Source organism: Gorilla gorilla, chromosome 19, assembly GCF_029281585.2.
Source record: "Gorilla gorilla gorilla isolate KB3781 chromosome 19, NHGRI_mGorGor1-v2.1_pri, whole genome shotgun sequence".
NCBI lineage: Eukaryota > Metazoa > Chordata > Mammalia > Primates > Hominidae > Gorilla > Gorilla gorilla.
In genome coordinates this window covers 104282347-104299746 of record NC_073243.2, presented here as the reverse complement: position 1 = coordinate 104299746, position 17400 = coordinate 104282347, and the positions used below count along the sequence as shown (strand labels likewise).

General features: G+C 45.0%; 1 protein-coding gene across 8 annotated transcripts in view; it reads left to right on the top strand.

Moving 5' to 3' along the window:
- The window catches only part of ADCY2 (adenylate cyclase 2), a 431254-nt gene that overhangs the window by 402872 nt on the left and 10982 nt on the right, over positions 1-17400 (top strand). For all 8 annotated transcript variants that reach the window (XM_055367540.2, XM_055367542.2, XM_055367545.2 and 5 more), the window contains 2 exons: positions 3073-3219; positions 5480-5587. In XM_055367540.2, the coding sequence (XP_055223515.2) occupies positions 3073-3219; positions 5480-5587 (255 nt within the window). The remainder of the gene's footprint in view (positions 1-3072; positions 3220-5479; positions 5588-17400) is intronic.

Sequence of the window (17400 nt, the reverse complement as noted above, 5' to 3'; positions counted from 1 at the left end):
AATACTTTTGGGTAGCCATATGCTGACATGGGTCACCCATTCTAGACCTTGAATTCCAAATTATCTTCAAAGGCTGCCCACCTGCCCTACTCCAGCCCCCAGGTCCTCTGGAAGTCTAAGACAATCTCAGGTCATCTACCAGTCAGCATGCAATCCTCTCTGGCCCCACACCCAATGCAACCACATGAGGGAACCTCTCATGAGTTCAGTGCATGGTTCTCAGCCCTCCAAGTTTCACAGGCTCCAGAGAATTTCAGAAGCCTAGAAGTTTCCCTGGTTTCCCGGTAGTTATAGTCTTATGGAAGCCCTGAATCTGAGGACCAGGTGAGCAGTGACCTGAGCTCACCCTGGGCATTCCCTCAGAGCTTCCAAGAGACCACTCTGCCAAAGAAGGTGGGTGATCAGTTTGTAGTCCAAGCTCCCCAGAAGCATTCATGGCCTGCAGAGAATGCAGGGATTGGTCCTGGCCCTTCCCCTCAGCCAGCTGAGAGCCTTGGTGGCAACCGCAGCTCCCCTGAGCTCCATTTCCTCATATAGTCTGTCATTCTTAATCAAGGCTGCACAGCAGAATAACCCAGGGAACTTTCCAAAACAATGCCTGTGCTTAGAGCCCAGCCTAGGGGATGAGGATCATTTGGTCAGTGGGGAGGCCCAGGCATCTGCCCTCTTGGAAGTTCCATTAGAGATTCTCCTGTGCAGCCCCATTTTGGTCCCATGTAATGAAATGACATGTCAGATCCAAACTGTCCATCAGTTCAGTCTTGCATTTCATCATTTCCAACTCCCAGACACCCTTAAAGACTCCAGAGGAAAATACAAAGGTAAACTGACAGGACCCACAAGTGTCAGAGGCCCTGTGCTACCCCCAACCCGAGCAGTTAAGCCCATGATCATCCCGGAGACTTGATAAAGTATAAAGTGTAGCATTTACAAGGGTGGATTCTACTGTCAGACTTGATAACTCCAACCTTGGGCAAGTAATGTAACCACTCTGTGCCTCAGTTTCTTTATTTGTAGATGGAAAACTCTAGTACCAGCCTCACAGGGTTTTAGTTGTGGTGAGTTCATGCACATAAAGTGTTCAGAGAGGTGCCCATCCTACCACGTGGTGAGCGCTCAGTAAGTGCTGGCTATTATCGTGCTTATTCTTGTCATCATTATCATTCCCCAAAGAGCACTCTGGCTAGTGTCAGCAGAGAGTGGGGAAATGCAGGATATAGAAAATATGTCCTCGGCCTGGTGCAGTGGCTCACACCTGTAATCCTAGCACTTTGGGAGGCCAAGGTGGGTGGATCACGAAGTCAGGAGTTCGAGACCAGCCTGACCAACATGGTGAAACCCTGTCTCTACTAAAATAAAAAAATTAGCTGGGCATGGTGGTGCACACCTGTAATACCAGCTATTCAGTAGGCTGAGGGAGGAGAATTGCTTGAACCTGCGAGGTGGAGGTTGCAGTGAGCCAAGATCACGCCATTGCACTCCAGCCTGGGCAATAGAGTGAGACTTTGTCTCAAAAAAAAAAGAAAGAAAATATGTCCTCCCCTTGCTAGATGCACCCTTTTCCTCAAGCACAGGGACGTCAGTGGAGTTTAAGGCACTTTTATAAAACTGACATTTTTAACTCACACAAGATCCTAGGGGGTTCTCATCCCTGTTCTCTGACCCCCTGGCTGCTGTCAGCATTGCCAGCACCGTGCCTTGGCTGTCATAGGCTGCCTACCAAGGATATGAGTGTTCACAAAAGCAACTTTGCAGAGAGAGAGAAAATACAATTCAGCACAAGAAACCAGCACAATCATATTGCGCACAAAATAGAAAAGAAAACCTTGATTTCATTGTTCACGTACTTTGTACAGATCTTGAGGCAGTAGTAGGGATTAGAGAGTGGCTGGTCCTGAGAACCAGAAAAGGACACGAGTCCATCTTTTTCTCAAAACTGTTGTGGTCTTCAGTTGGGTTGCCCTGGCTCTGATGGGTTTGTGACGGGACCTCCCTGGGGAAAGAACAGTTCCTCTGAGGTGCCACCAAACCTTGGAGTTATAATACTATTTAAGTGCTTGCTCTCTGCAAAGGAGTTCATCTGGGTGCCCCAAAGAGCAGGGCTTACTGATAATGTTCATGTAGAATGGATTCCCTCGCCCTGCCAGACACACAGGAAGCACCAACCATTTTTCCCTCCCCTCAGAGGTTGGCCATCTTGTTTAACGAACTCTCCTCACCTTTCCTGGAGAAGAAAGCATTTCCCATGCTGCACTGCGTCCACAGTGGCCCCGGCCAATCTGCCTGTGTCAGGGCCATCTCAGGGGTCTGAGGAGCCCTTGCCAGTGGAAGGGCAGATCCTCCACGCCTAGGACTAGCCCCCAAGACCACCTAACAACTCTTCCTTTCTGGAACCTTCATTGAATTCGAAGGTGTCACTGTGTTGGGAAAATTATGGAAACACCTTGAAATTGTGTTTAGAAGACACTGCAATTTAACTCATGTCTATGGATAAAGAACTATGAGCTTCTTCCTATTTAAAAACAAAAGAATATCCTGAATAAATATAGTCAGTGTCTAATATAATATAAATAAGTAGACTGAGGAGCTCTATTGGTTCTTTCTGGTGCAATAAGAAGTAACTTGATGAATTCCATATGCTGTTTTCAGGAGACACTGAAGAGGAAAATTCATCAAGACTCCCATCCAAATACTATAGCCATAACGAGTTATTTCAGGACAATCTGAGAGTTTGGGAAATTATTTTGTTTCCCTTCAGTTGTTTAAAGGACACTTTTTACTAAGCCAGGACTCTGTGGTCTCTTGTCATTGTCTCAAGTCAATATGACAGAGAGGTTTAACTGGCAAGGCACCTCTTCTTAACTGGTAGTGGCCTGAATCCAGCTCATTAGAAGCTTTCCCCTGCGAGCAGCGGCAGCATGTGGATTGGGCCGCGGCTGGGGTGGGGCAAGTGGAGTAGGCATTTGGGCGATGTCTGTGTGAATCCTGGCATAAACAAGCCACTTGCCTGTGGAGTGTTTCTGTTTAAAGGTCAGTCTCCTAGTGATCAGCTCTTGCTTTTCTCCCAAGCAGGAGCTATACCACCAGTCCTATGACTGCGTCTGCGTCATGTTTGCCTCCATTCCGGATTTCAAAGAATTTTATACAGAATCCGACGTGAACAAGGAGGGCTTGGAATGCCTTCGGCTCCTGAACGAGATCATCGCTGACTTTGATGATGTAGGTACTGAGAGTTGCCCTCGAAGGGCAGCAGTACACCCAGTCTCACACCTGTGCACTTGAAGTTACTTCAGGATAGTGGCCTATCCCAAAAAAACTTGTCCTTTGGCATAATTTCTGGCAGATGGCATTAAAGACTTTTGCTTTATTTAGGTCTCTGACTAATTTAAGGTAGACAAATACATTATATTTTTGAAGCTGGTATGACTGCTAGGAACAGCTACCAAAATCTGTTAAATCAAATATGTATCCAGTGTGCTAGTGGATTCTCTACAAAGGCTTGAATTCGAGGTAAAATACTTGCCCATCCCTTTCTAGATAAAAAGATAATGAATTATAATAGACTATTGGTGTGTCTGTGCCTACTTCAATGCCTTTGTCAGATATCAACTTGCACTATGCATGGATGACATTTTCTTAAAAATATAATCTGTATGGGGGGATAATACAACATACTTTAGAAGGGACAGAGTGTCTGTTTTAGAATTTGAAATAGATGTTATTTTTCAACTTTCTACATAGAGAATAGTGTGTTCTATTTCCCAGTAAGAACAAACGCCCCTCTGGTTTAAGGATACTGCAGCCACACTATTCTTATCACTATCTTGCAAAATAGAAGAAAATTGACATCTGTCCAGGAGCATATGTTAATGATGATTCATGGAATTTTGAAATACAGTGATGAGATTACATAACACGGTGGTTTCAGGCAAACCTCCTAAATGTCTTGTGGGCCCTGTGCACTTTCTGTCACCACCATCATCACTGTGAGGTCGATGCTAGATATTCATGGTGATGTAATGACCGTCAGTGATTACCACTGTGATCCTGGGTGCATCGTGACAAATAGTGGCTGGGGGTCTCAGCTGCTCCTCAGTGAAATAAACATTCCCCAGTACTAACGAATGAGTGACAGTGGATATGTGGATAGGTGATACAGGGATTTGCTCATCTGTCTTAAATTATTAGATATGTAATCCTGGAGGAATCTCCCCTGAAATCAAGAGATCCAAGGGAGGGGCAAGAAAACGCTCTTGGTCTCCGGTCAGCGCCATTTGAGCCCTGCCCTCCTGAGCGGGTATAGACCTTCCGGGGCGTCCTTCATGTGCAAGCCCATTCCTCTTCCTTCCTACAGCTTCTGTTCCTATCCCTACCTTTCCTCCATCCCAGCTGAAAGCCTAACTCAGCAGATTAAGGAGGAGTCAAGTGGGACGCTGATAACTAATGCCAAGACAAGAAATAGTAGGGCTCGGGCCAGCTGTGGTGGCTTGTGCCTGTCATCCTAGCACTTTAGGTGGCCAAGGTGGGAGGATCGCTTGAGCCCAGGAGTTTGAGACCAGCCTGGGCTACATAGGGAGACCCTGTCTCTGCAAAATAATTTTTAAATTAGCTGCACATGGTAGTGTATGCCTGTGATCTCAGCCTCTTGGGAGTCTGAAGCAGGAGGTTCACTTGAGCCTGGAAGATGGAGGCTGCACTGAGCTATGATCACACCACTGCACTCCAGCTAGGGTGACAGAGCAAGACTCTGTCTCGAATACATATATATATTTATATATATATAGGTGTGTGTATATATTTATGTATATCTGTGTGTGTATATTTATATATGTGTGTGTGTATATATATATATATATATATACACACACACATGTATATCGTATGGCTCCTCTTCTGTCTTGCAAACAGCAGACTTCTCACTTCTCTTAGGCCTCCCATGGAGGGGGGAAAGAGAGAGAGAGAGAGAGAGCTGGTTTCTCTTCCTAATACATATATTAGGCTAGGGCTGATGACAACCATTCTAGGTCTTTATTACATCCACCTCAAGCACTCAGAGGGCAAAAGCCAGTCCTCAGCACTAATAATTGATCATAAATCATTCTGACCATGCAAGAAAGAGTTCACTCATTGAATCATAATTTTATATTTATGCCTTTCAAATACATAGTCAGGAAATTTATTCAAGCCCATCGTCATTTGCATCATAATTCATCTTGGTTCCTTCACTAGCAAAGTTTGAACGCTAATTCGTGTTCCTTGGAAGTAAATCATTATGCTGTACTTTCCTCAAAGGACATGCGCTGTGTGAAATACATGAAGTTTTCATTCCTGGAAAAGCCCAGGGCCCAAGGGTGCATACGCAGTGGTTGAAACAAGTCACGGCATTACTGTGAACCAGCATTTGAGAATGTCTCTATAAAATGCTCAGCTTCAGGTCAGCATCCAGCTGAGTAACTGGACGGTTGTCATTGCTTCACAGCTTCTTTCCAAGCCAAAATTCAGTGGAGTTGAAAAGATTAAGACCATTGGCAGCACATACATGGCAGCAACAGGTCTGAGCGCTGTGCCCAGCCAGGAGCACTCCCAGGTAAGACGTGCTGGCCACTTAACAGCACAGGTGAGCCTCAACCCCATCCACAAACCACCCTGGGACCCAAACAGCCATGAAATGCCCCAAGAACTGTATATTTTGTACAACCTAAAGCTCAGGGTCAAGGTCCTATGAGAGAAGGTGAAAATTCCAGACTTTTTAGAGCCAGAGGATCTGTTCACAGAACTCCTTCTGCTGGCCAACAGGAGAAGAAAAACCAATCAGTAGCTGCTTGTTACCAGATAAATACACAATGAAGTAGAAGATGAAAGCTAGTTATTTGAAGGAGACTCAGTAAGAATGGATCCAGGTCTTTTGATTTAAAAGAATATAGTCAAGGCCGTGTGCGGTGGCTTACATCTGTAATCCCAGCACTTTGGGAGGCCGAGGTGGGTGGATCTCTTGAGCTCAGGAGTTCGAGACCAACCTGAGCAACATAGTGAAACTCCGTCTTTACCAAAAATACAAAAAAAAAAAAAAAAAAAAAAGCCAGGTGTGGTAGCATGCACTTGTGGTCCCTGTTACTCAAGAGGCTGAGATGGGAGGATGGTTGAGCCTGGAAGGTGGAGGTTGCAGTGAACTGAGTTCGCACCACTGCACTCCAGCCTGTGTGACAGAGTGACACCGCATCTAAAAAATGAATTAAAATAAAATAATGTGGTCAAAAAACAAGTTGGCCACATGGAAATTTCATTGAAAAGGTCATTTGGGCAAAATTGAATATCTTCAATCAACTAAGGTTTTTGAGATTTTCTCGTGTGTGTGTGTGAGAGAGAGAGAGAGAGACAGCATGTATGTAGACATGCTTGTGTAACTTGTTGGAATATTAGTAGGGGCCTGTAAAAAAGACCTCCTTTCCCCTCAGGACAGTGGCCTTTGCTGTGGAGCCTGCCCTCTGCTGGGCAGACCACAGAGAAACTGCACTTACCAGAACACACTTTCTGTGGACAGGCAGGTTCTCAAAGAGAAGAAGGGTTGAGTACCATGTATGAGCCCCTGTCCCATAACCACCTCCCATGGGAAGAGTGAGAGTGGGGAGAGAGGCAGCAGGCACCATAACAGAGCTCCCTCTTCCAGGAATATCATGAGAGGGTCCTAGTTTCCCGCTTAACATTCATGCATTCATGGGCAAAGAGTAGAACGTGGATAGACGTCTGACTCAAGATGGAACCCTAGCATTCTTCCAGTTAATTGGAGTGATATGTATTCCATTGGTTCTCCTCTTCAGGTGGTTGCCTTCAGATTATTATTTTTTAATGAGTATGCATTACTTCAGTAATAAAGAAAATAAAAGAAACAAGCCATAAAAGAAACCCCAGAAGAATCTTGCCTTTGAATTCTGAGCAACACCCTCTCAAGCCATCATGGAGTCTGTGGCCAAAGGAAAACTGCTGTACCCTCTGCATGGTGTTGTAGATTTTTAATGGTTAGGGTTTTTTCCAGAACATTAAAGTGTTAAAAAAATTGAAAAAATGTAAAATCGAGATATTAAAATGTACAACATTCTTTTAATTTTAAATATTCTATTTATAACCCAAGCCAGAACTAATTACAATTTTACTTTCCTGGCTTTCATGGAAACAAATATATGCTCCTCCAATGCCTTTAATGTTCTGGAAAACATTGACCATTAAAAAAAAATAACATTAAGACATGTATAGAGATAGGAATTTTTCTTACTGCCTCAGGCTCTAAGATGCTCAGCACAACACTGTCAGGACCTATGTGTCTTAGTCTGCTTGGCCTGCCAGGCAGAATACCACAGGCTGGGTGGCTTAAATGACAGAAATTTATTTCTCACAGTTCTGAAGGCTGGGAAATTCAGGACTGAGGTGCTGGCTGATTAGGTGTCTGCTGAGGGCTCCTCTTCTGTCTTGCACACAGCAGCCTTCTCACTTCTCTTAGGCCTCCCATGGAGGGGAGAGAGAGAGAGAGACAGAGACAGAGAGAGACCTGGTTTCTCTTCCACTTTAAAGAGGGCACCAGTTCCGTTGGATCGGAGCTCCACCCTTATCATCTTAGTTGACCATAATTACCTCCTAACAAAGCCCTGTCTTCAGTACAGTCACCTGGGAGGTCAGCACTTCAACATATAAATTTTAGGGAGGACACAATCCTGTCCACAGCAGTATCTTTATTTAAAATTTCATTATTTTAGTTCATCTTGAATTTTTCTGCATTGATTTTGATTTTTAAAAATATTGCACTAGCATATTATTTCCCATCATTGCTGAGCTTCTTTCTCCTTCTGAAGTTTCACTCCTGAGGTGAGTGCCTCACTTACCTCACCCTCATCCAGTTACGACTTGGAGGCTTCTCCAGCTCATCTAATGAGGGCCGTCAGGAGCACTTCACCTGATCACATCCACTCCAGCCCTTTGCTCTTGGACAGCCAACTAACAATACTTTGGCAGGGCCTCGGAGTGGGAGATCTTCCGAGGCACCACCACATGAAGACCTGTTCCACAATCAGTGTCACTCTACAGCCCAGGGTGCGTGTCTGCCTGTTCTTCCTGACCCTAACTCTGCCTCCATCAGACCCAGTCTCCTGGATGTTCAAGAAAAGTCTCCAGGTCTTTTCTCTTCCTTTCTGCAGCCACACTTTATAGACTGAGAGTCCATAGCCACTGCCTTTATCTTTCACCTTCTACTTTCTCTCTACACCTCCACAATCCTGCCTCACCAATGCCATCAGGAATTCTACTCTTAATGACCAAAAAAACACTTCCAGATTCCAAAATTCCAGTCCAATCAGATTCTCTGAGCATTCGTCCTGGGTGACGCCCTGTCTGTGGATGGCCGTTGCCTTTGCCTGGTAATCCTCCCTTGGCTTTTGAGCCCTTCCATTGTCTGGCCCCAGCCTGTGCTCCCTCTCTGTGGGACATTGTAATATTCTTTCCCCAACCCCTCTTCTCTGTCAGGGACCTCTCCTAAGACTTTATCTATCCCCTCTGCACATTCGATCTCCACCAAAACCTCTATCCGCTATCTTGACCATTGGGCCAGACTTGGATCACTTCCAGCTTCCTATAGACACCCTGCTTTCTAACACTACTGCCATTTTCTTCTTGTCCTCCCCACTTTGGAAACAGGGCCCCAACCCTCTGCCTCAGCCCACTGCCCTGACCCATCCCCTACCTCTCCCTACAGTCTCTACACCAGCCCTCAAACACGCATGTGCTTTTGTGCAGACCAACCTGGGTCCTATCCGCATCCTCTCCAGGTATGGTGCACCCATGACCTGTAGCAGCACCACCTGTGGTGGTTGTTACAGTGGTTTCCAGGGACAGCCTGAAGCCTGTATATCTCTGGTATGGGCTGGGGACCCCCATTTCCACTAGTTTACCGAGGTGATTCTGATGCTCACAGAAGATGCCCTGCCTGATCAAGGAGCCTTTCAGAATCTCACTCATCAGAATGCCAAGGCTCCAACTTTCACAGAAGGCTTTCCCGTGCCCCGACCTGGGGAGCTTTGCCTTACCTAGCTGTCTGAGTCCAGATCTTATTTCCTTTCTTCACCGTTTGCTACCTGTCATTTTCAACTTTCCTGGAAGTGTGTGTATGTTTCTTAGCCACCATCCAGACTGTAACAGGTGCTATGTGTTATGCAGTGGCCTTCAAAGTCCCCAGCAGGGCCTTTAAATGATCACCCGTGTTTGTTCAGGGAGTGATTGCATCTGTGCCCACTCCACCTCCCAGACAGGGTTTAGCTTCCTTCACTCTGTTTTACAAACCTGCCACTTCCAATGCAAACCCTCTAAATTCTTTCCCTGACCTTGTTGAACCTTTACTGAATGGCTCCTGAGCCCTTACAACAAGCCTAGGAGGTAAGTAGTAAAACTCTTTGCCCATTTTAAAAATGGAGAAACTGAGGTACGGAGCAGTCAAGTAACTTTCTCCATGTTCTAGGGAAAACAAGTAGCCATAGAGTAGGGCTCAGACCTGGGTGTATCTGTCTGTCCAGAGCTCCGCACGGCAGCCTCTGGTGCTGCTTCCTGTTGTCCTTGGCTCACCTGCCCCTCCACCAGCCCCCACCCTTTCCTGAGCATCCCTGCACCCCTACATTTGTATGTATCCTATTCACTCATCGCTGCTCCCAGCTCTTTAGCAAATCCCTTGCCAAGAGCCCCATTCTTCCACCCTCAGCTGCCCCAGCAATGAAACTTGTCTTCTTAGTTATCATTGAATGGCTTACTGACTTCAAACCCAGCCACTGTTGTTAACACATGACTGTTTTCAGGGTAGAGTTGAAAGAGCATGACTATCAAATGAAACTGCTTATTACTTACTATTATAGCTAAGTGTTCTGCACTTCTGTTACCTTACGCATGAAATGGTGATCACGCCCGTTGCATGAGGCTGTTGAGAAGACTATATTTAATATGCAAAATACTTAATCGGCTCCATGGGCATAGTAAGTAATAAAAATGCTAACAGTAATAATAATATAGTTGTGGTTTGTACCGTGTTTTGCATATTGGTATCATTGCTGACTCAAATAGAACAGAGATAAGAGTTTTGGGACATTGAAATATGATATGTAGTCGTATCCATGGAGGGAAATTCTCTCAGTACTGTATGTGCTATTTGTGATTAGAGCATTTAATTAGATTCTTTATAAGGGCATCCTAGAAATATTTTGAAGTGCAATGAATGTATTCTGAAAGGAAAGTTCATTACAATTGATTTGGGGAAAATAACATACCTGATAAATATTCATGCTAATATTAGTTACTTTTATAAGAAATGAATGTCACTTTTACCTTCTGTAACCTGCCCAAAATGGGCTTAAGCCTTTGCTTCTCTAGTTATGAACAAAATACTTTCTATTTATTGTTTAGCCAAATCTTTAGTCTGGCAACAAAAGATATTCAGTTACAAAATATATAGGGTAACCCAAGGAATAATGTCTTTTTCTTAAATCCAAAAAGAGGCAAATTATCTGGGTAATGGCCTTTTGCAATTTAGCCTTTATTTGTAATTACCTTGGCATTTTCTGTTTGCAGTAACAACATACTTACTCATGGAGAAACAAGTGCACAGAAGTATATCAGCACCTAGTGAGGCAGGACTTTTGTGCCTGGCTCTGTTTTGCCTCATTTGTACTTTTTAAATGAAATGATCCATTCCAATTTTAAGCTTAAGTCAACAATGTGGCTAAATGGTTGCATTACATATAAGAACTGATTGTTGTTTGTAAAAGAAACAGGCATTTGTCAAGAAAAGAACTATTAAACTGGAAATGGGCTTTCATTCATTCCCTGAGCACACTCCCTGAGGTGTAGACACCCTGGCTTGGATTTAGTGGTCGGTAGAAAATGAGAGTTTGCCCATCTCTCAAGACCTCACTCTCTTCTAAGCCTCATACCTGCAGCCCCTGCTTGTTTCCTTCCATGGACTTTAGAGAAAACTGGTGGCTGTGGTATGTTCTCCTTGACTTGTAGAGTTTTGCTTTTTTAAAAAAAGGATATTTTGCTGGAAAATGATCCAGGTACTCCTGAAAATTGATGGGTTATCTACCTGATTGGTGGGTTATCTTCCTGATTGATGGGTTATCCACCTGATGGGTGGGTTATCTGCTTGATTGGTGAGTTATCTACCTGATGGGTGGATTATCTGCCTGATGGGTGGGTTATCTACCTAGTTGGTGGGTTTTCTGCTTGATTAGTGGGTTATCTACCTGTTTGGTGGGTTATTTTCCTGATTGATGGGTTATCTACCTGGTTGGTGGATTATCTGCTTGATTGTTGGGTTATCTACCTGATTGGTGAGTTACCTACCTGGTGGTGGGCTACCTGATTGATTGGTGGGTTATCTACCTGATGAGTGGGTTATCTACCTGAGTTATCTACCTGGTAGGTGGGTTGCCTGTTTGATTGGTGGGTTATCTACCTGATCTTCATCCTGATGACAACAGCCAGCTGGAGCATAGAAGCAACTGTTCATTAGACTGGGAGTGTTCTCTCCACTACTGTAGTCCACACCACTCCCTATTGCCTCATTCCTTCTGCTGCACTCCAGAGCCTCACCTGTTCCACATCTGAGGGGTTTTTCAGATGTGGAAATCTGCCCTAATCAAAGATTAGAGATAACTCTGATCTTAACAAGTATATAAATAGTTTTGATCTTTTTCAAACAAATTTTTCTAGGAACTGAAATCAAAAGCAAAGTTTAGGGAAGGAAACTTTCATTCAGACCCATGCTTTGATTGTAGTATTGCTGTAATATGCAGTACCTCTAGCCGTTACTCACAGTTTCTAACAGGTTGACACCCATTTCCCCCAACAACCTGGAAGGAAAGAACTTGCACTCCCGGAACAGACAGGGAGGGGAGAGCAGGGGAGCAAGAGGAAAGGGGGGCTGTTCTCCAGCAAGGTGTCAGCACTGGTGTTGCTTCTATTCTTAAAAACATCTGGGCCGGGCGCAGTGGCTCACGCCTGTAATCCCAGCACTTTGAGGGGCCGAGGCGGGTGGATCATGAGGTCAGGAGATCGAGACCATCCTAGGTAACAAGGTGAAATCCCATCTCTACTAAAAATACAAAAATGAGCCGGGCGTGGTGGCAGGCGCCTGTAGTCCCAGCTACTCGGGAGGCTGAGGCAGGAGAATGGTGTGAACCCGGGAGACGGAGCTTGCAGTAAGTCGAGATTCCGCCACTGCACTCCAGCCTGGGCAACAGAGCGAGACTCTGTCTCAAAAAAAAAAAAAAAAAAAAAAATCTGTGTTTTTGCTTTCTTTTCAATTATTTTATTTTTTAAAACAATTATTTTATCCAAATATTATCTAAAATAAATATATAATTTTATTTACTTATTATATCTAAACAAATCCAACGGCAGGCCTGGGTTTGTGGGCTGAAGGTCATCACTAGTTCATAAGTGTGACCTCCTGCTCCACTGGCTCTTGCTGAATTTGCTCCATTATTCTGCTCCCTCCATCCCCCAAATCAGACCCTCTTCTCCATCTGAGCCACCTCTGAGATTCCCACCCTCACCTTCCTAGTCTATTGGCAAAACTGAGCTGACAAAGCAATGAACAGGAAACATTTGCTGTCCACATCCACTGACTCCCGAGGACCACTCCGAGTTAGGACCTTTATGTGGCTGCTGTGTGATCCAACAGACATTTTCTCTACTGACTGAGCCAAGTTCCAGGTACATGCTGGTGACTGCTCGCAGAGTTTTACAGTCTGGGAGTGAACCGGGAGTACAAACAGCAATGCCTGTGTGAGGTGGGCACAGAGAATCTGGGAAGATTAGAGGGATCCTGCCAAATGGGCCAGAGAGGAAGCTAGGAGTCATTCAGAGACCGTCCCTGCCAGTGTCATAGTAGTTAAGGGGTCCATTAAAACTAATAGCCCCAGTTCCCTTCACTGGTAAGAATCGAGAATAGCTTAGGTCTCTGTGGAAATGAAAAGCAAAAAATCCTAAGTCTGTGTATTTTTGTGCAAACACCAAAGCTGTCATGATGTGTCAGAAGAAGAGAGAAATTTCCTTCTGCTCTCATGCTGTTAACAGGAAACTCAAAACTGAAAGAAAATGAACTGTCCCTGTTCACTATACATACAGAGAATCTCAAAGACACTTAAAAGGTCAGACACCTTGGTCGTTGTTAAAGCTGTAAGTAAGAGGGAAAAGTACCACACTTAGCCGTAAAACAATACTAGTATCTTCCTCCTAGGTGGCTGTCATGTCAAGCAGAGTGACATGCATCTCTACACTATCATGAAGGAGACTAAGACCCAAGACCCAGGGATGCAGGCTGAATGCATTGCTTGTATCCATTTATTCAATCTTAACTGAAACCCAATGAGGTAGGGAGTTGGCTGGGTGCAGTGGCTCGTGCCTGTAATCCCAGCACTTTGAGAGGCCAAGGCGGGCGGATCACCTGAGCTCAGGAGTGCGAGACCAACCTGGCCAACATGGTGAAACCCTGTCTGTACTAAAAATACAAAAAATTAACCAGGCGTGGTGGGCACACAACTGTAGTCCCAGTTACTCGGGAGGCTGAGGCAGGAGAGTGGCTTGAGCCTGGGAGGCGGAGGTTGCAGTGAGCCAAGATGGTGCCAGTGCACTCCAGCCTGGGCTACAGAGCAAGACTCCGTCTCAAAAAAAAATAAAAGAAAGGTAGGGCGTTATTGTCCCATTTAACAGGTGAGGAAAACTGAGGCCCAGATAAGTTAAATGACTCTACCAAGGCCATACAGCTAATGATTGAAGAAACTGGAGCTGAACCTATTTTTGCCTGATGCAGGCAATATTCCATTGGCAACCCTCTCCCAGGTAAGCTGATTATCACAGTATGCAGTTTTTATGCTCAGCTGGGAGAAGTCTGATGAGATCTCCTAGAAGCCCGTCAGGAGAACAGAATGCTCCTTAGATAACAATCCCCATTTATCTTCCAAATCCGATACAGGGGAACTTGAACACCAGAAGTTTTTCAGCATAGAACACAGGGCCAGACACACAACAAATGCTCAGTGAATATTTATGGAAGGAAGAGGGAGAAGAGAGTACAGAAGAGGAAGGTTATGTTTATTTTAGCCTAAAAAATTACCTCGGTTATTACCAAACAGACACTTGGGTTATAAAATCATCTTGGTAAACATGCATCTACTTTAAGCAATGTTCCTTGCTGGTGAAACTTCCAAAACAACCAGTTTATAAAACATGTTTCAGGGAACTGAGCGAGTAGTCTCTGTGTAGCTGGAAGCCCGTTAAATATCTGGGGATATATAACATAAATTATTCAGATCATAGGAGAAATAAGTGCTTCATACTGCCATCAGGTATTTATCGAGACCAAACTTATGAAGACTTGTTGAAATGAATTGAGTTCTTCTAGAGACTGAACATAATTTTTTCTAGGGTTTGCTAAGCCCAAATGACTTACTGATGTTGAATTAAACTTCATTCCCAGAACTCAATCTCTTCTTTTATTACTGACGTCACTTAAAACCTCCAGTTTAAACCAACTGTGTGAAAACAGGTTGGGCAATAATTTCTCAAGGAGTGGAGCTTGTTTGCTGCACCTTGGTTTGGTAAAAAGCAAAATCATTTCTCCCATGGCAAATATGTCCTCCTTACTTGGACAGTTGTAATTTTTACTACACAAGATTTTGCTTGTTGATTTAACAGCTTTGCCTCCTATTAAGGAGCAGGATGTTTTCCAACTGACTGCACAAGCCTCCAAATCAGGTTTCCCCCTTAAGTCGTGAGACAAAAAAAAATACTAGTGAGCTATGATAGAAAAGACTAACTGTTGTTAAGAAATGACATTCTGAAATTCCACCAAAGTTAGCTGACAGTCAACTTTGTAGCTCCAATTTTGTAGTTATATGGTTTTTCTCTCATGACTGTAAGTTGAGAATTTACTGCAATAGTTCTATTTCCTTTGGGTTTTTCTGGAATGATAGAATTCACCTGAGGATAGGAAGATGTCTTTCCCTCTTGAACAGAGATTTAATTCTTCTTCTCCATTCATATTTATACTGTTTAGTGCAGTGATTCTCAACTGGGAGCAATTTTACTCCTCCCCCCGCCCCCCGGAGCATTGTTATTGTCAATGGAGACATTTCTGGTTGTCACAATGAGAGGTGAAGGATGCTCCTGACGTCCAGTAGGCAGAGGCCAGGGATGGTGTTAAACACTCTGTGATGTGCAGGACAGCCCGCAGAGCAGAGAATAACCCAGTTCAACCCAGTTCAAGTGTCCATGGTGCCAAGGTTGAGAAACCCTGCATTACTGCAATCCCCATGCACACTCCTTATTAAACACTGTGTAGAGCAGATGAATAACCCCTTCTTCATTTTCCTCTCCCCTTTAGCTACCACCTTAGTAGTAGCTTTTCTCTACCTTGCTGTCACCTTGAATAGGTGCTTATGTCTACAGTCTCCATCTATCTTCTCACCCGTCCCTTCTGAGTCACTGAGAGTTGGGCTTTCTTTTCACTTTCCATAAAGGATGCTCCCCCAAGGTCAGCAGGTGGCTCCTCTTTGTCCCCAGACCTTTCTTCATCTCTGATTTAGCTCCCTTTGGGCTCCAACGCTCATCTCAGAAGTCACTGCCTAAGGCCCGCAACAGCCCCATGTTCTGTTTCTCCTGGTCTCTCAGCTGTTTTCCAGTGTGCCTTGCTGGTTCCCCTCCCCCCGACCCATGTCCTAGCCGAGGGCATGTTGCCAGCTCAACCCTCTAGTATCCTATTCTCTTTTCTTCCCTTGGAGCCCTCACCTGCTGTAGTAGGCACATTCACGATCCTTCCTGGGTGCGTGCTTTTCAAATACACAGCGGTCAGCTTTGACCTTCCGCCAAAGCTTAATGAGTCTGTGTCTGCATTCCTCCCAGCCATTTCCTCTTGGTGATCCCACTGCCAACCTAAGTATGGTTATTCAATAAGCATTTATTGAGTTCTCCTTCTTTGTCAGGGACTTTATTCTGCTGTGGAGACACAGATTAATAGAGCAAAGTCTCTACCCTGGTGGAGCTCACAAACCAATGAGGGATGCCGACTTGAAAAGACACAAGGCACTGGCTTCCGTGCTAACACGGACATCCATTCGTCCAAGCAGCCATGCCCGGCAGGCCTGGGACCGCATGGCATTGAAACCCTGAAGGCCCAGCAGCCCACCAGGCAGGCTGGAACAGAAACCGTGCTCCACCCCACTTTGGTGCACAGAATCATTAAGTATTGGGGGAGCAGAAACCTTCAGGACATTTAAAGGAATTAAATGAATTCTATGCATATACTAATAATGTAACAAAAAATAGAAACTTTTAAAAAGGTGAAATTCCAAATATAAATATAGTAAGTGCTACAAATTCATGTTAAATATAAACAGGTAACACGAATGATAAACAGAAATTAATAGGAAATCTGCATAGAAATGTTCACTTCTTCCCACTGGGAAATCTTCAGGACTTCTCTCCTTCAGCTCTGTAATTCCCTCCTCCTCGTGGGATGACACAGCCCTCAAGGACGAGTAAATGAGGAAACTGTTACCCTCCATATTAGTTTGCTAAGGCTGCCATAACAAAGTACTGCAAACGGGGGACTTAAACCACAGAAGTTAATTGCCTCGCTGTTCTGGAGACTGGAAACCAAAGATCAAGTCGTCAGCAAGGTTGGTCTCTCCTGAGGCCTCTCTTCTCCCCCTGTCGGGCCTCTTTCCTTCTTCTCCTTGTGTCTTCACACGGCCTTCCCTTTGTGGGTGACTGGGTCCTAACTGCCTCTTCTTAAAAGGACACCAGTCATATTGGATTAGGGCCCACCCTTATAAGCTCATTTTATCTTAATCACCCCTTTAAAGACCCTATCTCCAAATATGGTCATATCCTGAGAGACTGGGGTTAGGACTTTAACATATGAACTTGGAGGGACACAATTCAGCCTAAAATCCCCCATTTCAAGGCCTAAGAGGGCAAAAGGAGGGGGATGTTCCCAGAACTAGAGAGAGCTGCAGTGCAGAGACAGTAGCTGCCACCCGGGGCAGTAGCCCTTGTCCTCCGTGAAGAAGACTGACCCCTGTGGAAAGCCTGCGGTGAGCAGGGAAGAGGAGGAACGAGGAGGAACGAGGCCCCCAGCCTCCTCCCTGCTCTCTTTTTCCACGGCACCTCCCACTGGGCAATCGCCACTGGCAGCCCAAGGACAAGGAGCGGGCACCCCCTAGCGGTCAGGCCACCAGAGCCAGAGCCCCGCAGAGAAAGGCAAAGGCCGGCTGTGGAGGGGAAAGGAGGGAAGAAGGCGCCAGCCCCTCCTCAAAGCCAGCTTCCCTTGGTGATTTCTGGACTAATACGATACAGGTTCCCCGTGGT